General features: G+C 37.1%; 1 protein-coding gene across 4 annotated transcripts in view; it reads left to right on the plus strand.

Annotated features, from left to right (window-relative positions):
- The window catches only part of LOC121410937 (carbohydrate sulfotransferase 11-like), a 58,855-nt gene that overhangs the window by 22,597 nt on the left and 9,200 nt on the right, over positions 1-27,058 (plus strand). For 2 of the 4 annotated variants that reach the window (XM_041603334.1, XM_041603333.1), the window contains 3 exons: positions 1,794-1,902; positions 5,393-5,514; positions 25,027-25,174. In XM_041603334.1, coding sequence (XP_041459268.1) covers positions 25,051-25,174 — 124 coding nt within the window. In that variant the 5' untranslated portion in view covers positions 1,794-1,902; positions 5,393-5,514; positions 25,027-25,050. Of the gene's footprint in view, positions 1-1,793; positions 1,903-2,647; positions 2,863-5,392; positions 5,515-16,251; positions 16,321-25,026; positions 25,175-27,058 lie in introns of those variants that run through there. The other 2 variants (XM_041603335.1, XM_041603336.1) reach the window with 2 other exon arrangements.

Here is a 27,058-nt window from a genome sequence, read left to right on the forward strand (position 1 = left end):
AAGTTGAGCATAGGGGCAAGTTGAGCCACCAGCCCCAGGCCAATAATGAATGAGTCAGACATTGTGGTGGTGTCATGTATTGATGACCCATAGCATAACCCCTAACCCCACCATATTGTTTTCAACTTTGAAACAAAAAGTAGTTTTTTAGAGGGAAAAATATGAATTTCAGCCAAAAAAGTAAAAAAGAGTGTGAAATAGATAAGTGCTTTATAAACACACACGTCTTTAAATATGATAAAGACATGATAACAACATTATTAGTCCAGGTATGGATCTTCATTCTTGTCATAGTCTTTTATATGATGGATGCATAATAAATGTGTGGATACAAAATTATCGCACTAAGTTCGGACTGGGGTGAGTTGAGCCAAACAGCATGGGGCAAGTTGAGCCATGGTAATTCCTATGGTAATGTGTCTTAAAAAACAAAAAAAAACATAAAAATCGATTGAAATGCTGGCTGAAAGGAGCAAATATACATGACTGCTCTTTTCCTTTTAAAGGATGTTAGTATTTATAGAGAATTAGCAAGTGAAAAGACTTTAAACAAAAAATTGACATGCATACATTTTGTACATAGTTTTTGTGGCTCAACTTACCCCAGAAGTTGGCTCAAACTTACCCCATATATGGGGCAAGTTGAGCCATTTGACATCGTTTTTTTCAAAGGTCACGATGACTTTCAGTGTGGGGATAGAAAGTTATATACAGGTGGAAAATATTTCAGAAGAATTAAATTTCAAGGCAAGGTACTTATTTCGACAAGATTATTAATCATATCAATTCTAACATGAAAAAAGCAAAAACTGTCACAACTTACCCCGCCTTCCCCTACATAGTTTTTGTGGCTCAACTTACCCCAGAAGGTGGCTCAAACTTACCCCATATATGGGGCAAGTTGAGCCATTTGACATCGTTTTTTTCAAAGGTCACGATGACTTTCAGTGTGGGGATAGAAAGTTATATATAGGTGGAAAATATTTCAGAAGAATTTAATTTCAAGGCAAGGTACTTATTTCGATAAGATTATTAATCATTTCAATTCTAACATGCAAAAAGCAAAAACTGTCACAACTTACCCCGCCTTCCCCTATACAGCTATTACACTACAGACCTATAGATCTGGCCCTCGATATGAAACTCTCTTGTCGTCGGGTATATAGTTGACTTATCTGTATACCTGAGGACCAATAACCCCCCCCCAAAAAAAAATAATAATCATGGATGAAAGAACTGCGAAGGTGTCTTCTATACAATAAAGGTCGGGTTTTAGCAATTTGCCCTGGTTAGTTTGAAATGAAAATTAAGTGCTTTGATAATACTCGAAAGACAAACGTCCAACTACTGATGGCACAATCTATTGATTCTTTCGATTTTACTTTTTTGCTATAAAAGATCCGATAATGTTATAGATTTAATAAAAAAAATAATACAACGAATGTTTGAAAGAAATTCAAAGTATATGCTTTTTCAAGTACAGATTATGGAAATTAAAATCACTCAAAAGGCAAACAAACAAAAACTAACAATGAAAGTATGTTATAGCACTGGATACATTCCTGGTTAATTATTACCTAGATTTCGAGAGTGTTTGCTGAAGATGGGCTCATTTGACATGTAGTTGACTGTCATCGGTGATAGAGTATAGACTGAGTATAATTCTCCCCAGCACCTATCATCATGAGTTCCTGACACGAGAAAGTTCTCATTAAAATAATTGGCGCATTTTTTAAATTGATCTTGAGTCATGCACCATCGTTTCGATTTATTTTGTCTTTTGATGCATACAGACCCTGAAGCTTTTTCGTTTAGGAGCTGTTCACGGATGCATTTGATTTTTCAGAAGGAACCTGTCAGATCAATCCGGAGCCGGTTCGACAAGTGGATGCCCATCCTATGGTAATATATATACTGTGACAAAATATGTTCATCCTATAGCATTCGTGTTTGTACAAATTTTAGAGTTCGTAGAGACATAGGCATTCTACAACGAATTTCGTAAGAACGCCAAGATCTTCGTTAGAAAAAAGAGTTGATTTTTGGTTTGTTATTGCTGCATTACTACCGGGCATTATACTAGTAGTATTGAAGAGCGCTATGACTTCTGACAAAGAAAGTGTTCATTAAATAAGATCTTACGATTTTTCATACACATCAAGTAAAACGCCGCCTATATCGTCTTCAGACGATTTTCTCTTTCAATGTTTATCATGACAAAGGTTTCTGAAATTTCAGTATTCAGGGCAAACTAGAAAAGGATAATTTCCCCATGAAATAAACTCAAACTTGACTTAGCACCTAATTCTAGGCTTTAAAAGGTGCATGGTATGTCGATTAAGGATTTACCGAAGTCATTTTAGGTCTTGAAATAGCGGAGGCATAAAATAGACTGCGCATTATCCAGAATCCATCGAGTGAAGACGAGGATGATGAAGATGATGACAAAGCACAAGAAGAAGAGGTAGGATAAGACAGTAGAAGACTAGTTTGTTGAACTGGAAATAGCTCGTACCGGACGACATTGTTGATATAATCATCGGACTGTTTTCTGTTTCGATTTTGAGCTTTTGAGCAAACACTTCACCACGTGTGCAAAGAAAGTATATACTGATCATTTTTGCATATTCGCGTTGACTTGGCTCACGAACATGCTTTTTGAGTTGTAATACGCATATCAAGCCGTACGTACTCTAACGTGAAATGAAAATGACAACACTCATTTTGTATATAAGTTCACGTCAATCAATGCCTATATCGATGATAAAGGCAGATACTAGTCTGTCATGATCAATGTTGTTGCTTGAATCGGATCAAATTTTTGTTCGAATTGAGTGATGCAAAGCTATCCTTTTCTACTTGGTAAGTTAATTAAGATTTTTTTTTAAAGATAAATCATCGCATGGTATACTGTATGGTGTAGTGATTGTGATTATTCTCACCGGAAACAGACTTCCACTTTTGATATCATGACTCGAGATCATGCGCTCGTTATGATTTAACTCTCTCGTGGATCATGAAAATCAACTTTTGTGAGAGTAGTAACTATATCATTTCGTTTTACATGGAATACATTCTAATTGATTTATAATAGCTTTTGAATGTTCCGCAATATTATTTTGGGCTTAGACATGTTTTTTTAGGTTTTAGAATGCATGAAGAATATGTTCATTCATTTTCACACAGTATTGGAAATTTGATATTGTAAAATCACGTTTTTATTCTGAATTTGTGGGCGTGGTTGTGTCATTTCTAGACTTGAACCTATGACCCTTGAGTTTACACTGTATTGACTATACATATATATATATATGGAAAGAATTTTCCTGTCTTCATGGTATTAACAACACCGCAATGTACGTATATACACACACTTAAATGAATAAGTAGGGTCCATGTTATAAGTAAGGAGTGCTGGCAACTCCTTGGCATAAGCATGCAATAAACAATGTTACCCTATGTTAAGGAGAAAAGTTTGAGGTGTGTTTTTTTAATGAGAGAATTGACTCCATTATGCTATCCTTCGTGTGTTCAAGGTGTGATTACTTCACTTTCCTATTGATAATTATAGTATGGTCGTTTGGTATAATGCGGTTCTGGATACGGAATTGTTTTTCACTTTTTCCTTCCTGCTGTGGAACCTGATATTAACTATTTCGAACTGGTAGGCTTTGTAAACAACTTATATGATACAGAAAAACACTGAAAAAAACTAGGGTGTCAATCCATCACTATAACCCGGAATCAATATTTACACCAGAGAAGATAGACTTATTTTAGAGATTGATGAATGGTGTAAACATGCATGGTAGGGTTCATGTTGTAACACCCAAACTTTTTGCTGTATAATGATGATACCAATGGAAATGGGCACCAAACCGTATAGGGGAAAAATAGATAATTATAAACAGAAAAGCGAAACATTTTATTTGTTTTCCAAGAAATTCACAGACAAAATTTAATTCCATTTTAGTTTCATGCACTGGTCAGCGTATTCAAGAAGAGAATAACCAAACAAAGTAGAGAAGAACTAACAATTTAACGTACCATTGAACATCTCATTAATTGGATGTAATATAAGAAAATTATTACATGTCGAATTTTCACAAAACAGTGATTTTTACATCTTTGGTGGTATGCAATTGAGGCAGTCGATGATGTATGTTATCACTTTGAATGAATTTTATCAAATATTATAAATTTTCATTCTGCAATCATTGCATTCAACCTTTGATATTTCTCTGTTTATTTGAATTAATCCTTTTCGTTACTATTTTATGCATAAAGTTTCATTGATATTCATCCGAGTGTCCCTTTCCTTATTGTTTTTCTTGGCTCTTGGTGAATACATATTATGTAAGTTCATGTAATAAAAATTATTTCATACGCATGCATTGAGGGAGCATGATATCAAGCAAAAACGTCAATTTTTCTGAGAACTTTGTCAGTCCACCTTTTCGTACAATGTTGTCGTTTGTTTTTAATTGTCTGTTGTTAACAAATGCTTTTGTCTTGACATTATTACACACCCAAATTACATGTGTTTTGATGGAGATTCAACGAGCGCTAATTGATAATGTAAAGCATCTCTTGCATCTCTCGCGGTGATTGTTCCTAATATCATAAACAACCACCTGTGCCAAGTTTCAACAGTGGTGTATATTAGTTCTAAAATTGAGGGACCAAAACATGGCGTGTCGCGCAAATTATCTCAAAAGTCACGAGTAAAGATCTTGAAAGTATATGGACCTAGTTCATGAAATTTAGACATAATTGTAATGAAGTAAAATATAACATCCTGCCTGAGTTTCAGGACACATGACCATGTCAAAGGTCATTTAGGGTCACTGAACTTTGGCCATGTTGGGGGTAATCGTTGAATTGCCACCATGACTTTGAAAGTTTTAGCATATAGTTCATGAAGTGTGGACAATGGGGTAATCAAATATCACTGATTATCTTGCACAAGTCTTAGGTCAACCATGATCAAGGTCAAATGTCATGTAGGGTCAATAAACGTAGTATTATATTATTATATGAATTGTATTTTTGTGAATAATTATTTGATAGTTATTTTCAAAGTCAGCACTGCTACTATATTGGATCGCGTAATGTAGGCGAGACAGCCAAAAGCTCTCCACTTGTTTTATTCGAACTTTTTTTTTTTTGGGGGGGGGGGTGGACCCAAATAACAATATACATGTAAGTAATGTTCAATATCCGAGACAAAACACCGCAATGAAAAAGTGTGAGGTAAATTCCATTCGGATGCTCTTGTGTCATTTACCGCCATGCCTGAGTAATTTCTTATCCCCTTTCTTTCTTTCTTTCTTTCTTATTTTCTTTCTTTCTCTTTTTCTTTCGTTTTATTTCTTTTGAATTTACCTTGCAGATCAAGATGTGATCGCCATGGAAACTAGAGGTTATTCATCTTATACAAAGTGACATGTCTGGTTCATAACTCAATGAGATAAGCTTCGACAGTGGCTAGAGGGAGAAATCCAAGTCGTAGAGGTGAGTGTATATCTCCAATGAATATACAGGGACTTCATTGATGAGGAATCATTGGTAAGCAGTGGAGGGGGCAGGGGCGCTTTAATCGATCACTTCGAGGGGATGCAAAAAAGTAGTAACTGTGAAAAAGAAAAATGTCACATTAAACGGAAAAAAGAAATAAGCCAGGAACAGAATGAGGAGACCCCCCCACCCTTTGAAAGATTAATATTAAATCCTATGAATCCACCACAATGAAAGGTTGAAAAGAGCGCACTTTCAGCTGCTCAGATTTTGGAAGGGGCGCGTTACAACGTTAAAACCCAGCGTCAGATACTGGCGGTTCGATTTCAGGGATAGTTCCCGGCGGCGTCAAAATTTTTTAAAAGGGCATGAGTGCACCTGACATGTTTTTCCTAGATATGCCTCTTTTACTTAAATTTTCATGCTCTTGGGTTTATAATACCCAGAGCAGTTTTACAACAGAAACCCTATTGGCCTACTGATCTAATTTCGACTCGTGGCCCCTTCGCTTTACCAAATCTGGGCATGTAATGGTAACGTAATGCCGTCGTTACATTGTATTTTTTTTTCTACCGTAATCCCTTGCATATACCAGGGGAAATTTACCGGATGTTTCTGATCAGTATAAGCAACGTGGCTTGGATCTTGACTGGGATATCCGAACTCGCAAGATAACTCCACATTCATCATCACCCATTCGCATGTTTTGTCTTTATTTTGAAGACGCTATCTTTCTTGAGAAGTTGAAAGGAATCTAGATCATTGCAACCGGAAAGAGAATCCGGTCATCGATCCAGTGGATCCCAGGTCATCTTAGTTGGCCTTGACGTCTTGAAAGCAAATGCAGACGTCCCGATTTGACTAGCCCATGATTCTGATTTCTTTACGTCCCCTAGCTTGCTCTCCCTCCTGCGTCTGCATTGCAATGAGTCATGGGGAGAAATCCAAACTTCTTGGACTTCCCTTTTCCTATTCCTCTCCTCCAAGTCTGTTGTTTGTTAGACCTCTTCAACCTCCCCCTCTACACCCCGGGTGCTAATATATAGCGCTCTTTCCATGGTCACAACATGGCGTCATAAACTGGTCAACAAATGTATATTCCTGTTTCTTCACCTGCCACAGTTGCTGAACCCAGTTGAATGCTGTTTGTACTTTACTTCAGGGCTTAACTTGTTGCGTTGACGACCCCCTAGTGTGTAAGTTTTGAGGCATCTGTCTCTTTATTCATGCGTTGTTTTCATTTTCTCTTTTAGATAATGCATGTCTCAGATGTACCATTGGCAATCGTGGATGTTGCGTGTTGAAGATATTTACTATTTTGTACTCAAGTGACAGCGTGAGATAGTGTCATGTAACATGCAGGTTGTGATTGATCTGTAGGTTGGTCGGTCCGTCGATCAGTCAGTTGCAAATACATTGAGAGTCCTCAGTTTTTGTCAATTTTTCACGAGCTTTGGATGCAGATTTCTACATGCTCACTTGTGCTTGAAAGGGTGAAAAGTACGCTGTCGTGGAAACCAATCAATCCCATCAACTCACCTAAACCTGGCGAGGTTATTGGCTATCACTTGATTTCCAATACAGAATTTTCTGTGATATAATGGATTTCTGAACAGAAGAATATTTGGTAATTGAGAAAGATTTTATGCTTAGGGCCTATACCTACTCGGGGCCTGCGGTGGTCACCCTCGTAATGGTATAACTGTCGACATATTTGGACTCGGTGAAAACCTGTATTTTTTGAAGCGGCAAATGTCGATCAATAATTTACCTCCATGGTCGAGTCTTTTCGTCGACAAGAACATTTTTTTTGAAGACGCGACACGATAATGATTTTACAATATGGCAATGACAATAATCATGATACACAAAACTTTTCTTTTATGAAAATAGCTTAACTGGAATTTCTCATTTGATTTTACTTTCGCAAATGTGTGAAAACCATCAAGATTAATTTTGAATAATTACAATGATTTATGAATTAGTATTTGTGACGTGAAATTATTTTACTTATATGAGACCGAGTCGACAGTCTCTTATGAAGTTTACCCATAGGCCCTATTTAATGAAGAGGTGGCATGCGATATAGGTAAAGTAACACGATGCTAGATGAAAAAAAATAGGCCTACATAGCACACTTTTTTTACCTTTTATTTTGCTCAACATACAAATGCGCGGTCACTTTACTCCTTAGCACGATTTTTTTTTCATTTAGGATCCCGAAGGATTTACAGCATTTAAAGGTTTGTTACCATCGCTAACAAAATAGGCCTCGATTATTTCGTTTATTTAATTATAAATAAGGATTTCGTTAACTTTACTCCACATTTTTAAAAGTAAGAAAACAGAAAACAGTTAACGTTAAGTTATTGATCGTCACTATCATTCAATTTCACTGTATTTCTCCTCTTTTTATTTACTGGGGCAAAATGCGCAAGAAGTAGCGTTTTACTCATTTAGATTTCGACGCTCTATATTGCTTCCCTGTCTTGCTTTTACCATAATGGCGATATGTTAGTCAAATCGGGAAGAAAGGGTGCAACTTTAATTCCATATAGGCTTCATAATGCCTAAATACACCACGAGTTTTCCCCATCATGGCCATTGATTGGGTTTTTATGGCGACTTTTTTTTTGGTTATCTTCCCTTTCAGATGGTATCACTTGGCCGATGAAGAGATAAGAGGTGAAATTGTCTTTTCGTCGTCTTTATTACCGCCTGTCTAGAGGCATTTCTTTCTATCGTGAATCTACTTGAAACTAAATGTACCTTCCAGGCTCCAGCTATAGAGTTCATGTGCCCCAGAATGTACTATTACCATAGCAACCTTTCTGTAATAAAAGCATTCGTATAGTAGTATCGACTTGAACAGAAGTAGATGTATACATTCGACTGGCTTTCGATGAAAAAAATTTAAGAAAAAGAAAAGATGACTGTTTGTGCAGCATGCAGGAAGGGAAAAATGAAAAGCTAGGGCAGTTTACTTTTATCAATTTTTCCAATTTACGCGTCATTTCGTTCTAAATTTGAAGGGAGAAAACCGCCATAATGAAGGTTGTTGCAAAAGAAAAAGATAAGGTCACTTTCTGCGCTCCAGCGGGACCTTCAATAGCTTCAAGGCACAAACAACAAAGAGAAACAAAGTAGTATATATAAATCAATATTGTGTGCTTCTTAGAGAAGATTTTATTCTAAGGTCTGCGTGGTGCATGAGAATGAAATCTTCTGTATTTCCCATAAGAACACCGGCACCATAAAAAGAGTAACAGATAAACTACATTTCTGTTTGTGTTACTACTTTGAATCTTGCTTGAAGTTCAGAGCTCATGCTGTCTAAGTATCTATTTTGCTTTATTGATTTTGCAAAATTAAATGAGTGCTGACGTTACAAATTAAATACTATACTACCAGTCAAAACTGATGTGTACCTCCAATTGACCAATCTTCCACTGTAAATCATCTATGAAACAGGTAGGATTTGAGTAGGGTCTTGAACTGACTAACGGACTTGGTATTATAAATGTAAGAGGGTAGCTTGTTCCAAAGAGAACTTTTCATCTCGCAGCTCTCAAGTCATTTTAGCGTTAATCAAACGCCGTCATCCAAAATGTCGCCATTAGGACGACAATGTAAAGATACAAAGTCTTTATGTCGGTCTGTATACGGTGCTTTTAGGCAGGACAACAAAGGATAATGAGCCCACGGCAACATGTTCAATTATTTTCGCTTCGGCACTTAACTTATCTTCCCACATCATTTATTTTTTAATTCCCATCTAGGTCATTATATCTGGTTATATGCCCCGTCATATGCGATGGAAACTCGAGACAACTAATTTTGGTCAGATAAGGCAGATTGCTGTTAGACAGCCTAGACATCACATCCAAAATTTAAATGGTTAGTGCCGTCTGTCGACGTCTATCGTAATACCAAATGAAAACAATTTAAAAGAGGTAAATGTCTTAATATGTACGCACCTTGTTTCTCAGAAAAGTGGCATTATGTGACGTGGCCTTCCCGTAGGAGCCTTATGCAGAGCAAAGTATTTTCATGGATTTTTGTATTTTATTATGCAACGGCTGGTGCGCTTTTACCATCATCATGGTCATTACAAAATACCTTACATGCATATAACTATTGATGTTAATGTTTGATTGGCATCGCCTGCCGAGCGAAACTATATGCATCACTATTTCAGTCGACAATAACAACAAATCCACTATTAAACATATTAATATAAGTGTAGTTGAATCATTTTGACATGACGTTTCCTATATCAAATTATCTGCTATTAAAAGTGAGACTAATTTTGTCAAATCTTACTCCACACATGGAAGGTATTGCATGGCCTGTTTCCTATATACCTTCACAATCTCATTTGAAAATACACCCCCGCAAGAAATCTCCGTTCCTCCACTAACAAACAGCTAAATAAATGTACAGAGAACAAATTAGGAGAAAATGCCTTTGCCTCTTCAGCTCCATCATTCTGGAATGCTCTTCTACCGAGGATCCGAACAATTGAATCGCTTAAAGCATTTAAAAAGTATTTAAAATCATTTCTGTTTTCTTCTTACTTTTTTTAAAATATGTTAATGTATTTTTTTTCCCGTAATCCCTCCATTCCTCTGCGCCTCGGAATAGTTTACTATAGATAAATGGCGCATAATAAATGATGTGTTTATTATTATTATTATTCAAAAGTCAAAGTTGAAATGCCTTAATGAAAAAAAACCCAACATATATATACGCTACAATTACAAAATAAATGAAGAACATGACCTCCCTGCTGCATCTCGTCTTGAAACTGAATAAAATGTTAATGAACGAAACCGTAAACAGCCTGGTTTTGCATTTAAGATGGATCAACCCAGTTCGAAAATACAAATAATGGCATCGACGGAAGAATAAGATAAAAAAAAATCTGCTAAAAGTGAATATTCCATGTATACTGTACTGCAGTACGCGAAAACTACGCGGCCACTACGCACACTCAGTTGACGCTACGTCCAAATAGACGAAGGCACAGCAAGTCACGCAATCTGCTGGATGTGATCAGGGGTCCGTTGCAGAAAGAGTTGCGTTTAAACGCAAGTCAAAAAATCAATCGCAAGTCCCAAATGCGCGCTGTTGATTGGTTGAAAATCAAGTTGCGCATGATTTTTATAGTTGCGATTGATTGCAACTCTTTCTGCAACGGGCCCCAGAGCGTATAGCTGGAACCGTTTTGACGCAGCATGTATCGCTTCTGCGCGCAGAATAAACGTAGTGGAAACTTGAACTTCACAAGGACGTGCTGGCGCAGACGTAGCATGTACTGGACAATTTCACGCCGCGTCATAGGTTATCTTCTTAATTTCGATATCGTAGTGGGAACTTCATTTGGTGTAAAGGACGAAGCTATTGCGACAATATAATATGCGTAGCAACCGTGCAGTAGACATAGACAGTTTTTGCTATACAGTGCGTATAAAAAAAAGTTTACACTTTGAAAAAATCCTGTAAAATTATACATTTGTAATATCCTGAAGATTTTTCCACATTTTAACATTGGTGCAGATCTATTTAAGCAAATGATGATATAACTGTCAAAAATATTTCCGCTTGTGTGAGCACCACTTACCTTTGGAAAGTTAGTGAAAAATGATTTGTGCAGAACTTTGAAATAGTTATGCGAATAAAAGTAGCTAGTTAAATTGACTTGAAGATATCTCTTACCTTTTTTGATTTGTTTCCTTGCCCAAAACACTTCAAAGAGTGCATTTTGCCCCACCCCACTCCCCCACACACTTAGGCCATTATGACGATATTTGCTTTACACTGAGCTGTGATTTACATGGAATGGCTTAAACCTGATATTCATTTTGTTAATCATTGCCAAGCTTGGGAAAAGTGTGGAGAAACAAGTATTAAATGAAAAAGGAAATGTAAACCCACATTCAATGATAAAAACTTAGTGAAAAAATGCTGGAGATGTCTGATATATAAACTTTTGTTCAGATTTAGTTATGACCTCAGATCCAGCTGGCACAAAAAGGGTAAAGGTTGTGCTTAATAAGTGTTGAAATTTCAATTTGGGTGGCAAAATTGTTACTAAATGCTTGAATGTATCCGTTTTATTTCAATTGACTAAAAGTGCAAGGGAAATGTATGAGAAATGTTTCACAGGATAAGTTTGATTTCGCCATTTCCCCTTGATACAGCGTGAAAACGAGCATTTCTGCACAAACAGATATTCTGCGAGCTTTACAAAAATGGACAGTGCTCACTCAAGTGTAACATTCTGACAAAACTTTTACTTTCATTGGATAGATGAGACCCAAACTCAAGATTGGAAAATTACCCACATGTTATATATTTTTAAATTCCCAGTGCTTATTCAAAGTGTAAACTCTTTTTATACGCACTGTATGGTATAGGCCCTACGTTCTTTCCGTTCTACAACGCCTATGCAACGTCGTTGGAGCTGTTGGAGCTGTAGGTCCTTACTGCGTCAGTCCTACGTTATTACTACGCACTGTTCAGACGACACCCTGCTATGTGGACTTTAGACGCAGTAAGCGGAAAAGGGTCTCCGGAGATCATGCAGACTCTGTCACGTCAATAACAGTTCTCGTTATGCTCTCCGTCCTGATTCGTAGTCATTTTTCGTTGACGTACGTAGCGAGAACTATACATGGATGAAGCGTTGGTGTAAAGGGGGTATTAAATTCTAAGATACAGACAATGCTTGACATTTGCCTCGTCCATGTTATGATTGTATAGGTGTGGATATCAATCTGTAATTGGGGCGGCGTCTTCACCATTCAATTAGAAGCAGAAAGGCATGAAAGGTAAAGACGGAGAAAAGTAAATAATAAAAAAATTGTAGATGGAAACCAGGCACTATATTTACTACCCTTTTGTACAAAGTGCGAATAAAACATGAAGTATGCATTACTGGGTGTTGATTTCACCTCTTATTTTTATCTATTTATCTATTCATTTTATTTCAATGGGGGGGGGGCGTGTCTATCTTCTGAATGAAGCATCAATTAGGGAACAATTGCAAGTTTCTAATATTTCATATGGTCATGAGATTTTAAATGTTTTAAAGTTTTGTATTATGTGTGTTTGATAAAAGAGAGAGTTGGAGGAAGAGAACGAGGATTTTAAAAAGGGGTGGAGGATATTTAGATTCGAGGATGACCAACTGAGCTGCAAATTTTGTTCCTGGATAAAGTTACTTTTTATTTCATGCGTCACAGAACCTTGCATACACGCATTTACCATTTTGAAGCTCTTTAATCAAGGGTTGCGATTATCCCAGCACTGCCCTTTAGGGGAGAACGACGAGTAAACCGACACCTACACGTTCAACGTGGTGAATTTGGCGGGGTTTTGGTGTCACGGTTTATGTCACGCCTCGCTTGTTTGAGCAGACGACGCGAACGCTGTCTCCCCATGGAGGATAAGTTACTCCTCTTTTGTTGTTCTACCGCAAGATTTCTTTATGCACCATCTCTCATGGGATGAGATGTCGTTTCCCGCGCAAACTTGCGAACAAAATGAGCCTTGTATACTCTTTGTGCTCCGCAGTATCTTAAGAGGGAAATATTGAAAGGTGCTATTCCTATAGCACAATGTGCGACTATCTTTCGAAAATTAAACCAATTTCCCTTTTAGATTCTTGAAGACTACTTTAAAAAAAATCTCGAAAACAGAATTGGTGAAGTATTCGTCAAAAACAGGATGTGTTTCATAACAGAACATTCTTTTTCCGTCGTAGTTCATGAAAACAAAAACAAACAAAGAGGTCATGTTTGTATATAAGTATTAGATTTAATTCCCTGCATATCGACTTCACTCCTATCACCATCTCTTAAACTGACGGCCATTGCGTTATACGATGTGTCTACATCTCAGTAAGATTATACAATCCCTGCAGGCTCTATACATGATTTAACGACTAGGTGATAGGGGCCTCTATCCACTGACACTAATCTATACTGACAAAAGAGCTCTGGGCTATTCTCAAACTCTAGACATAATGCAATATAAAACGATGGGCTTTGTCTGCAATTATCACAGAACTGGAGCTGGATTAGCGCTTTGCGAATGGTTTACCCGGGCTGCAACGTAAAATGATTTTTAGTCCATGACCTGTCAGGGGTATTTGTATGAAATTTTGATGGGTGAAATTAACGAAGAAATACCGCCCCTTTCCACTGAGGGAAAACGTGTTCTTTTTTTAGCTTTTCTTTCTTTATACATGCATGTACTAGACTGTGAAATTTGAAAACATCAAATTACACAGATGAAAAATTCAATTTACACAGATATTTTGTTTCGTGGTTATATTTGTATTTTTCGCATTTTTCTGCAATACGTGCAAAGTTCAAATGCAAGGATTGTTAGTTCAGAGTTCAGAATATATAAAACATTTAATATTTTCAGTTTTTCACGCCCTCCAATTCCCATTATTAGATAACGATAAATGATATGATATTAAAAAATACAATAGATGAAATGATAACAGTTTTGATAATTAGATGAAAAGCTTATAATGAATTGATATCCACACTGTAAAAAATATTGGGTAAAATTTTCACCGCCATGAGGGTACTTATGTGTCCAACCAATTTTGGGCAGTACTATACCCAATCGGGAAGCATATTGTCCACTAAGGTTAAAAAATAAGCAGCAATTACTTTAGAATGGGAAAAAAATTCATCACACCGGATAAATAAAAATGCGTAAAAGAAATGCCCAATGTTGGTTGGACACATAATTACCCTCATGGAGCACTTTTACCCAATATTTTTTAGAGTGCAGGTATTTTTTTATTGATAAAACTATCGGTCTTTATACTGTATGCAATTATTAATTATTTTTTTATTATTTAAATAGAAAATGTGGATATGTTCACATAAACGGGACTTTACAGTACTTAACTGAAGATTGGGTGATAATACTTGGTCTCCTGGTCGCATAGATGTCAGAGTATAAATCAATCCATATCGACATGAGGTGTCGCATCGAGCTTTTAAATGGTTGAATAACGACTCCTTTTAGTTTGGAAAATTGGTTCCCAAATTGACACCGGGACTCACTTTGCATCTTATTTAGTATGCATGGAGACAGGTGCTTCCTGCCCGGGCACTTCACTCGATCACCCCCCGACTAGTCCCATCCATAATCTAATACCCTAGTCACACTACAAGCAGAATTAGTGGTAGTGCGGACGGATTTTTTACCTTTAGGTACACTCTCTTGTATTCAATGTACATGTTCTAAATAATCATAAATTCTCAGTTCATTTCGGATGCCTTGGCTGGTTACTGCATGAGCCTGATATGAACAATAATAGCTTTTGAGCTAGGTAATAATATATAACATGAAAAACGACATTTAAAAAAAATCAGTCTGAATATAAAATATTTTTATCATTTTGTACGTCGACAATTCCATCAACATCCGCAATGACAATAATTACACATTTTAATCTCATGTTAGGATTATTAGGAAATACCACGCATAAAAAAGGTCCTCACCATATTGACTGAATTAAGAAACCAAACTTGTTTTATCCAATTCAACTGGATTGTTTCTGATTCCTAACGAGTGTGACAAGGTCTTTACGACCACTATCTTGTTTGTAAAGCTCGATCGTAGGCGATGACATAGATCAATATTCCTTTCACTGTCCATCTATACTGGGTTCGTGTCTTCTCTCATTATGCATTTCTCCTTTCAATCACTCAATCCAACATCTTTCTCCTTTTTTTCGCTGCTCTCATTTTCTTAATTTCCCCTGTACCCCCTTCCATTACTTTTCTCTTTTTTTTTCTCTTCTCATTTTGTTTAATTTTGAGATGCATCTGGGTTTTTTCGGTGCATTTTGTTAAGCAAGTTAAGTGAAATGCGATGGATAGTAAACTTTACCTGAGACGTCGCATCCTGAGAAATTAGAGCATCGGTACAGAATACCTTCAATCTTCACCATGGTCCATATCAAGATTAAAGGCCAAGTCCAAATAATTGATATAAATGAATTAAGTAAAATCAGATGATAAAAATAATGAAAATTCCATCTGCTCGGATATTAAACAAGAAGATGATATTGCATTTTCTAATAAGGTTGGCTTTTTTCATCGAAAGAGTGATATACAGGGAGTCAATTGTAGTTAACACATTTACAATTTATGTTGTATTGTTATACTTTAGTACTTTACCGATGAAATGAATAGAATTGATAATCAAGAAGATTTCAAAATGATCACAATAATCACAAATATGATGAGTATTACATAATCACATTCCCCTGAAATTTAAATACCCAAATGTTGTGCGTATGGTAAATTAGGAAGCAACATGCACTTGTTATAATTTAACGCCCTTATTCTGTTTGGATTTCGATTGAATCCACTGTTTTGCTTATTTGATTTTTCTATATTATTCAAATCAAGTTGTTATTGAGGTGGACATTGCTTTTGAATTTAAACGTGTATAGCCTGTAACATTAATAGACTGCCAAATTACTTGTCAGTGTTTTATATGGAAATGATAGTTTGAATGGTGAGTTTTTCAAATATTATGAGATAAATCCACTATTAAACATTAATATAAGTGTAGTTGAATCATTTTGACATGACGTTGCCTATATCAAATTATCGGCTATTAAAAATGAGACTTGTACTTTTGGCAAGAACAACCAAGGCCCATATATTGCTTTTTTGACTCTCTTTATTTCAGCAATCTCCTTTTCAGTTAGATTGCAGGATATGGATGCCAAAGTTCACTGCACACAGGAAGGAATATGACGTGAGTGAATAATAACTTTAACAGATATGAGCGTTATCTTTAGTGTTTATTAATGATGAAATAAATGATAATGGGATGCCTTTTTTGAGATTTACAATTAAATTATATTCTTTAATACCATTCTACACATGAGTAGTCTCTCAATCTATACCATTGCACACACGACACTCACGTCTCTGGTGTTTTTGCTTACATAAATATCATATTAAAGTGAAATTGATAATTTAACGGTTATGTAGTCGTTTTCATATCATGCAGCTGAGAGTGTAGCTGTTTTCAAAGTCAGCACTGCTTCTACATCGAATTGCGTAATGAAGGCGAGACTGCTAGACCAGAGACGTTCCACTTACAAACCTGGTTTACAGTCGGCACATCCTCATGTATGTAACGAATAAAGTTTCATTTTTATTCATTCATTACAATATTAGGTTGGTTGAAACATAATAGGTCCATGGTTGAGATGAAGCACCACAACATTGGCGCGCTATAACGCTGTCGAAAAAGAAAGTATTTTTTCAAGTCATGGTACCACTTTTCTTCGGATTGAGTTACGATTCATTGCTGTCTCATAAAATGGATCGGTGTTTGCATAGATCAGTAGAGATAATCATGTAAAATGCATTATCTTACGACAGTCTTTTCCTCCGATTGGTAATATATCTTCAAAATAGTTGGCATGCGTGCCTTGATGGTCAGCCAACTACGTTAGAACAAGAGAGACGGATTAGTAGAAAAGTATATTGTGAGGTAAAGAGAGAGAGAGATTTATATACATAGAAGAGAAAGGTGAGGAGAAGGGTTACAATGGAAAGAGGGAAAATGAATAACATATGTAATTTTTTTATTTCATTAAACTCAAGAATAAGAAAAAAGGGAAGAAGTATGCATCGTCTTTTAAAAAAAAAAAAAATAATGTCGCTCTCAAAATGGAACCGCAAACATAGATTCAGTGGACAGCACATGAACCCATTTAAAAAAAATCATCATGGCACTCTTTTGACGTGTGTGTGTGTGTATATATATATATATATATATATATATATACACTACTCAAAAAAAGTTAAGGACCACTTTTTAAAACGTATATAATTTTTTTATACAAGGTGTTTTATTTCTGGAAATACCTCAGTACAACTGTCTTGAATGTCCTTAAACACACTGTAATCAATTTCACGCATGGGTGGTTTCAGTTGTTGCACACTGTCGCTCTCATCACTGCACATCCTGAAAAGTGGGTTCACAGGGGTATCAACTATCGACATGAAGAGGAAAAAACGAATGTCTGAGTGTCTTTCAGGCAGCCTAGTATCGCGTATGACCTCCTCCTGCAGCAATAACGGCTTCACAGCGCTGTCTCATGGAGCTAATGAGGTGATTAATGTCTCTGACGACCAGTGCATCCCATGCAGCCTCCAGAGCCACACCCAGCTGCTGCAGTCCAAGTGGATGGGCTTTGAGCTGCTGGATACTTCTCCCCATCATGTCCCAGACGTGCTCTATCGGGTTCAAGTCCGGGGACCTCGCTGGCCACTCCATACGCTCAATTCCATGGCCCTCAAGGAACTCGGTCACCACCCTAGCTCGGTGGGGACGGGCATTGTCATCCATCAAAATGAAGTTTTCACCCACATTTTCAGCAAATGGCACCACAATAGGTTCGAGGACTTCATCCCTGTACCTCACTCCTGTCATTGCTCTCCCTGGGACCACGTAGAGACGAGTACGGTTGTCATAGGTGATGCCTCCCCACACCATGATGCTGCCTCCCCCATAACGGTCATGTTCTGCAATACAGGGGTCAGCAAATCTCTCTCCTGGTCGCCTCCAGACTCTCAAACGTCCATCATTGTGGTCAAGGGAAAATCTGCTCTCATCTGTGAACAGAACTCTACGCCATTGCTGTCTGGTCCATCTGACATGCTGCCGAGCCCAGTTGAGACGAATTCTTCTGTGAGCAGGGGTAAGTGGGACACACTGAGCTGGCCGTCTGGCATTCAAATTTGCTCTGTGAAGTCGGTTACGGATTGTTTGAGTGGAAACAATCACTCCAGTTGCTGCAGTGAAGTCATTATTGAGGCGGCGTGCACTGTGAAAGCGGTTGCGGAGACTGAGATTCGTCAAGTAGCGATCATCTCTAGGGGTTGTTGAAACTGGTCGGCCACTACGGGGTCTCTCAGAGTATAGCCCTGTCTCTCGGTGTCTTTCACTTGCTCTGCTAATGACACTGTGTGACACGCCCATCACTCTGGCTACTCTTCGCTGACTGAGGCCAGCTTCGAGCATCCCTAGGGCTCTGGCTACATCTGTTTCACTTAGGTGGTGTCTTGGCATTGCTGTTGTAGGCAAGTTGTTGATTTTAAAGACAGTAATTGCTTTGGAAGCCACTTTTATACGGGCCCACTGCAATGATGTGAGAAACATTGTGAAAGAACTGCATGTTTGAAATTGATTTCATTGTGTTTGAGGATATTCAGGACACCTGTGTCCTGGCATTACTGTTGTCAGCAATTTGTTGATTGTAAAGACTAAAGACAGAAAATGCTTTTGAATCCACTTTTGTACCACTTCACAATGGGCCCGCTTTTCAGGATATGCAATGATGTGAGAGACATCATGCAACAAATGAAACCAAATTGATTACAGTGTGTTTGATGGCATTCAGGACAGCTGTATCTTGGCATTGCTGTTGTCAGGAAGTTGTTGATTGTAGAAACACCTTGTATATATATAAAAAAAATTACATACGTTTTAAAAGTGGTCCTTAACTTTTTTGAGTAGTGTATATAGAAAAATCAATTTATTTTAATGTTTTACTAGTAAAAAGTATCCAAGGAAATTAACCAAACTGACTGGCCCTCTTTCATGATATCCTAGATCCTACGAATGTGGCCGCCATGATTAAAAGCTGTAGATAGAATGTAAAAGAAGAAAGGTCAAATTACATAGGCGCTCGAGTAATATAGACATTTCACCTTGCATAATTGACCTGTCTGTGCTAACAAGTATGTATTTCAGTTAATCCCGCTTGTTTTGCGCATTGCTAGAGAAATTCTAATGTAAAATGAAATTCTAATGATTATCCGAAAGAAGCAAGATAATAGTCGACGTAGAATGGCATCAGAAGGAAAAATTTTTGTCGTTGTATTATCATTGGGGCCATTCTCTACAAGCAGTTTGCTTTTTTATGGTCCTAGCCATATTTTTTTGCATAATTATGTATGATTTGTATTTACACATTTGTATGGTTGGATAAACTTGAACTTGAATGTAATCTTGGGCATGCACAATAAAGAGAAGTCCTCACTCAGTTACTTATTTTTCTTTTTTTCTTTTTTATCCAAGGTTTATTTGCATTGACGCCCAATGGCGACAATGCATTGTTCTTGTTCCATATTCCTATTCCGTAATCTTCTTCTTCTTCTTCCACCAAAATCCCATTTGTTTAACACATGGTTTTGTTAGCTCTACCCTGACTCCGTCCTTCATCCAAATTCATCCAAATTTGGTACACATGTTGTCCAGCATCCCTAGTTGTGCCTCTCGTCTTCCATTTTCCAAAATCACTCATGCATGACCATCCAGGCGCCATTTTGTCCATTTCAAGTCCATTTGCATATCATTCTTCATTCTTTCATATCTCAATTATCCTGCATGCTACAGACTTCTAACAAATTGCTATAGATAGTCAAAGAGTTTCTCTATCATCTGCGACGTATAACCTGACCTTCAAAATGCCATCTTCATGTCCTAAATTCAAATCCGAAATAGCCTTCCTTCAAAAACTTCATATTTATTGAAATGTAAAGTAAACAAATCGTAAAATGGCCATAACTTTCTTGTTTTGATTCATTTTGAACTCATTATTTCAGGAATTGATTACGGTATCATAACATACAAGCTACTGAGTTTTCACGCATCATTGACCTTCCGTCATCGAAATAGCGCCCTCTAAAGTTTCAAAAACGCTTACCTTTGAATGCTCCTCATTGCGTCATGCGTGGCCAAACCCGTACCCTTTTTTGAATTTAGGGTCTTCAAGATATGATCTTTCATGCCATTAAAAAAAATATATACCTTACAACTGACCAAATATCTGAAAAATGCTCCCGAAAATCAGCAAAATACCCCAAAATGCACTTTAATGCCAGCACAACTTCAACTTGCTCTTATTTCCTTATTATTGAAGCTTATTCTTTCTAACTTGGCTGATATGAGTATTGATATATACTTCAACCGTTCGTCAACCTTTTGTAACAGAAACTGACAAAAATCTGACGTCAGCTTCAAATTATTGTGCAAAACCTTCATTTTTAATGTCTTTCTTTATATGGCATTTACTTCCGGTCTATTGCCTGCGCACAAATAAAAGTGGCATCAATGTCACCGCATTGGAATACTCTTTCCAGTGATACCAAATACGACATAGGTTACAACAGAAAATTTCAAGATAAGTCAATCTGAACACATGGTATACTGCTCACAATGTACACATTATCAACATCAGAATTGTACACAGTGTCTATTGCATCGGTTTCGCGCAAAAACGAACTGAACGTACTATGGCACGCCATTTGTCCAATAAGGCGATAAACTCAGTTTATGCATGCACATCGTTCTGATATGTACTTAACACTGGGTTACGTTGATGAATTGTCAGCGAATTTGTATGCTTATTTTTATTACTCTCTCTGCGTCTTTCTCTCTCTCTCTCTTCAGCGGCCACATGGTCTAAAAATGGACGAAATTTGTTTGACTCGAGAATGTAATTTCCTATGAAAAGCAAAATCTGCCAAAATCCAATTTGATTAACATGTAATTTTTGTTAGTCCTCTCCTGCCTCCGTTTCTCATCCAAATTCATTCTGATTTGGTAGACATACTGTCCATAATTAGGGACCGTAACCTTTAGAAATAGCGCCTTCTATTGCAAAGTCTTGAAATAGTTAAATTGCCATAACTTCCTTGTTTGAATTTATTTTGGTCTCATGTTTTCAGGGTTTGCCAATTGTATCATTTCACATACTCCAACTGTGTTTTACGCATCAGTGATCATTCCTTTAAGAAAAAGCGCCCTCTAACATTTTGAGAATGTATATCATCTAGAGTTTTCTCTTGATCTCCTCCTGTTTCTTGCCCTCTATTAAATCAGAGGCGTCAATGCATGCACATCGTTCTGAAACGATTGCTCTTTTTTATCCAAGTTTTAGTTGTTAATAATGATTCCCTTTTATTATGCTGAAGATCAACACCTTTCTATTTCTTTGAATCTTGTAATAATTTCTATATGTATAACTTTGTTTTCATGTAATCGTGTGATGATAAGAAAGCTTCTCAATTAGATTTTAAATAGTTTGAACATCGATTTATCAGAAATATCAAAAGAGTTGTCGAAAGAAGTCATCCAAGGGGGCTGACGATTCGCGTTACCATTCTACCGTTCACCTATATCACCTTAGATAATCAGTTCATCTTCACCGCTTATTTTAATTGGATTTTACAATTAGGAATATTAAATCAGAATCTCATCAACGTGAACATCCAAGAAGGAAACACCGAAGCATTCTTGTTAGGATGCTTGCCTGGATTTTCCTCGCAAGCTAGAGCGTCTGACATCACACGCCCAAGTTGCTTGTCTAACCAAGCTAGGTGTTTTTACGTTGTAAATCTGTAGTCTCTATTTTGAGAAGGGTTGTTATGAAGCCTAAAAGTGCTATTCCACTTCATGAGATTGGTGGGGTATTCCAATTTGTCACGTCTACTTACAAAGTTTTATGATTTTAATTTGATAAGTCAAAAGTATGACATTACATATTTTTCAATTTCTCAATAAATTATGCATGGTTGTTCAAACTATTACACAATATTATTACTGTAAGGCTCGTATAGTAAACAGTGTTGCATAAATTTTAAACAATGTGTTTACCGTAGAGGAACCCGAGGAATCTACCAGTCAACACATGGTAAACAAACAAAAGATAAGAAAACAAACAATTCCCCCCCCCCCAAAAAAAAAAAAACATTGGGAAAGTAGGCTCACTAAAGAGTTCTGTATGGAAATTGTTCATATAGCTTGAGCTGTGATCTTGACGTCAATGCAAAAGAGATTGGATTCGTCAATACCTACATGTATGTGGAAATGATAACATGCCCATGCAGACATACCCCAACCTCCGTGATTCCTATTTTTTTCTTCACATAGACCCTTTATTAATTCAATCTTGCCATCACCTGGCTTTTGAAATGACTAAATGGGAAGAATACCCACCAGCGATTTTATTAACGATCGATGAGAGTGGCGCTCTATCTTATTTGTAATTATTGAACCTAGATCACTCCAGACATTATCTTCAGGGTTGTGAGGGCATGCAGAGAGAGAGGGAGGGGGGGGGGGCATACAAACATAGTGAGAGTGGGTGAGAGGGAGACGGGGAAGTGAACGCTGTCAGAGAGGGATTTAATTATGAATATTCAATATCATTCGATAATATATCCATAGAGTGGGGAAAGAGAGAACTTGTGTCACTTTTATCTGATTATTTCGGATATTGACATCAGTAATTTCTTTTTGATGTGTGAATCGTTTTGAGTAGAATAATATTGGCATTCCCTTTAACTACTATACTACTACTACAACTACTACTACTACTACGACTACTACACTGTAAGAAAATTTATCCTTGAAATAAAAAGTTCCTGCAGCAGAGTCTCGATAACATCTTACCATATTGCGGATATAATCTTACATTATATCATGTCAAATTACAGGAAATTGGTATTTGGTGTATGGAACCTTACAAATTTCCTTAAATAAAACACTATTTCCCCCTTTTTAAACAGACCTGTTCTGTTAAATGTTTTTAAACAGTGTGCTACTACTACTACTACTACTACTACTACTACTACTACAACTACTACTATACTGCTTCTACTAAACTTCTTCCTCTTTCTTCTTCTTCTTCTGCATGATGATGATGATTCTGAGTCCTTCTTCTTCTTCCCCAACAACTCCTCATATACTTCTGCTCCTATACTGTACGAAAGTCACCTTTCATCACCCCGTCCTTATTTTCGTTCCTCCATTATCTGGATAGGCTGTCTTGGTAGACTATTGGTCGTTTATGATGCAGGGGCTGTCTCTTTGCATGGTTGCTTCATTTCACGCTTGAGAGGATTGTGTTTGCTCAGATGCACCCATAAATCAAAGTCTTTCTTAACACTCCAGCCGTATCCCATCGGCATTAGATATGAACCCATTATCTTGGGTATGTGTTCTTTTGCATGTAGGACCGACCCTGTCTACATTGTAAAGCGATTTGAGCACCAATACGATCATATCTTAAAGGTTAAAGGGGAGTTCAACCTAGGTAGAAAGTTTCCTGAAATTAAGCAGGTACAGTTGAATATTTGAATAACAACTGAAACATAAAGAAACGTATGTGTTTGTAAATGTTGTAAAAAGGTATTTGTCGCTGAACATCTGACTAAGATTAACCCTAAATTGACCACATGATTATCTTATTTGCTAGAAAAAAATGAAGAAGAATAACATTAGCAGTTAATATACTCACTTGAACATTTTACCCATCAAATTACCGTTAATAATTCCTTTACCACTGCTGGGATACACGTACGTGAACACCACATTAAGTTTTTGTTACCATGTACATTGCATCGGTTTAAACTTCGAGACGAAGCCCTTATTCATGGGGAAAATACGTCTCAAAATATCAAAAACTAATTCTCTCTTGGCATTTATCAAACTATTGGCCTTTTACCGAGAAAATGATCGGTTTCATATACATGATCTTAGCAAGATCTTGAGGTTTCCAATAAAATGAAAGTTTTGAAAGTGGTAGTATAGGCATACCGGGGGGGGGGGGGGGGTAGACAAATTGAGTGAAGACTGAAGAGTGAGAAGAATGTTGGGAGAACAACACGTGCATGCACGGAGGATGATGTTGAAGGAGGAGTCTTGCGTTCCACTAATCGATATACATCCAATCACGAGAGAATGGTGATGCGAGATGCAGTGTCGATCACGAGCGTGCAAGTGAGTTGTCGATAAAACCATGGAGCTATACTCTATGATAAGAAACGAAGCTCCAGGCGGCATGTCCTTCACTTGAAGATAAGGGCACAAACCAACGATATCGAGTTGGTCGAATCATGGACCTATCCATAGTCGAATTTACAGAAGTGATCTTGTTTTACTTGCATTTGCTCACCGAAATGGCCATAGTTTGTGTATAACTTGAGACCAAGATAACGGGTTTTTTTCGGTGATGATCAAGCATTGTATTTCTGCAAGTTTGTTCTTGCTCTAAGGAAATAACTGTGCAATTTCTGTTAGCTGTATAAGATTATCTGTAAGTTTTCATTTTTTCAGATGCGTCATTTTCGAAACATCTTCATTATTGGTTGTGTGAATCATAACTGGAGACTGTTTTTCATTTGGGTTTCCACCTAATTGGAAATCCGCGAATCCACGTAACAATGATGATAATAATGATTGTATTCCTTGTGTTAATTTTTAAATGCGGAGTCCAATCACCTGAGTCCAATGTTTATGTTTTATCTTTTGAATTAACCGTCGCTTGTTATTCTTTTGAAAACCATGAAACTGATCATGCTGATACACGTTTGTATTCCTATTTCACCTTTTAGTTGTAGCTTTAACTCCCAACGCTTATTTTTATTCTCTTTTCAGATTGATTAAATATCGGAATTCAATATGGCTTCCATTAGTAAATTGGCTCTGTGGTGTGCTTTGATTTTAATGTTTACTTTCACCATTCTGGTTTACATCTCTCCATCACGACCATCCATCCAATCATCAGTACTTGCTAGAATAACAGGTTTGTATTTACTCATTCAAAACGAGTTCAAATGGCGAGATGGGAGTCAGCTTGATGCAGTTAACACTTGTGTTGTGTTGAATCATCGTAAGAAATAATTATGTTCTCGTCACATGCTTCAGAAAATAGTTTTAAATTTGTTACATGATGATTAGGCATGATAATTGCACGGCTGACCTTCATCACGTCTCTTTAAAATATATTTTATTGTCTCGCCTGCATATAAGAGCGAGACTAGAGGCGCCGCTTTTCCGACGGCGGTCACGGCGTCGGCGGCGTCGTCAACATTGAAATCTTAACCAAGGTTTATTTTTTGATATGTCATCATAACTTAAAAGTATATGGACCTAGTTCATGAAACTTGGCCATAAGGTTAATCAAGTATTACTGAACATCCTGCCTGAGTTTCGGGTCACATGACAGAGGTCAAAGGTCATTTATGGTCAATGAACTTAGACCATGTTGGGGGAATCAATATCAAAATCATAACCAACGTTAAGTTTTTGGAATTTCGTCATAACTTAAAGCGTATATAGACCTTGTTCATGAAACTTAGACATAAGGGTAATAGAGCATCAGATCCTGTGCGAGTTTCAGGTCACATGACCAAGGTCAAAGGCCATTTAGGGTCAACAAACTTTGATAATGTTGGGGGTATTTGTGGAATTGTCTTCATTTCTTTAGAAGTTTATGGATCTAGTTCATGAAACTTTGACATAGGAGTGATCATGTATGCCTGAATATCCTGTGCGCATTTAAGGTCACATGACCAAGATCAAAGGTCATTTAAGGTCAAGGAACTTTGGCCATGTTCGGGGTATTTGTTGCATAGGCATCATAACTTTATGAATCTACACTTGTAGTTCATGTAACGTAGACATAAGGGCTTTAATTAGGTCACATGATCTTGGTCAAGGTCATTATGGATCAATGGATATAGTATTTGATTAGCATATGAGTGTTTTCTACTGTGAATAATTATTCAATAGCTGTTTTCAAATACCCCTCTCATAAACCAAATTATGCGGCTAATAGCAGCATAATTTGGTCGTAAAATTGGAGGAGGACAAGAGTTATCCGCATTATTTTGATGCTGCTATTATCCGCATAATAGCAGCATCGGGACAAGATTTTGAGTTTATGAACGCATTTCCAAATAATGCGGATTATTGCCATGGTGCGGTCACAAGGTCACCCTTTCCCAACACAACCGCATCGGAGGGGGCGTGTCCAGTTGTCATGACGATTATCCGCCTTTTTCAGGACGGGCGCTCGTAAAAAATAATGCGGCTTATTTTCGGAGTTTGTGAACGCAATTTTTATTGAATTATCCGTATTACTCTTAGGCGGCTAATTGAAGGATAGGTTTATGAAAAGGGTATCAGTCAGCATTGCTATTAAATCGAATCGCGTAATGCAGGTGAGACTGCCAGAGGTTTTCCACTTGTCTTATATTATGTGTGTTGGCAACAAACTCAATGTGCTTTTTAAGTTAGGAGGGTAATCATGATAATTAATATTAAAGTATTATCTAAATATGCGGAGTTTTATTTTGTTGTAATACCAAGTAGGTAAATAAAGATTACTTATAGAACATGACTTTGTAGAAAATTCAATCATTTTTTTTGTCTGCATATTGGCCATTCCTGTGCATTTGGCTCCCAATTTATGACAGATAATATATATTACCAGAAGTTTTGGATCCAATCCACTATGGAAAATTAAAGTTGTGATTTATGTGCATGTATATGGACAGTTGAAATAAGGATTTCTTTTTCTAGTGGATACTTCAATCTCACTCAAAAAGTAAGGTATTGCAATCCCTGACTGCTGACTCCGTATAATCATTCTTGTGAAATTATCATCTTCCCCAAAATGCAAGCC

This window comes from Lytechinus variegatus, chromosome 3, assembly GCF_018143015.1.
Source record: "Lytechinus variegatus isolate NC3 chromosome 3, Lvar_3.0, whole genome shotgun sequence".
In the NCBI taxonomy this organism is placed as follows: Eukaryota; Metazoa; Echinodermata; class Echinoidea; order Temnopleuroida; family Toxopneustidae; genus Lytechinus; species Lytechinus variegatus.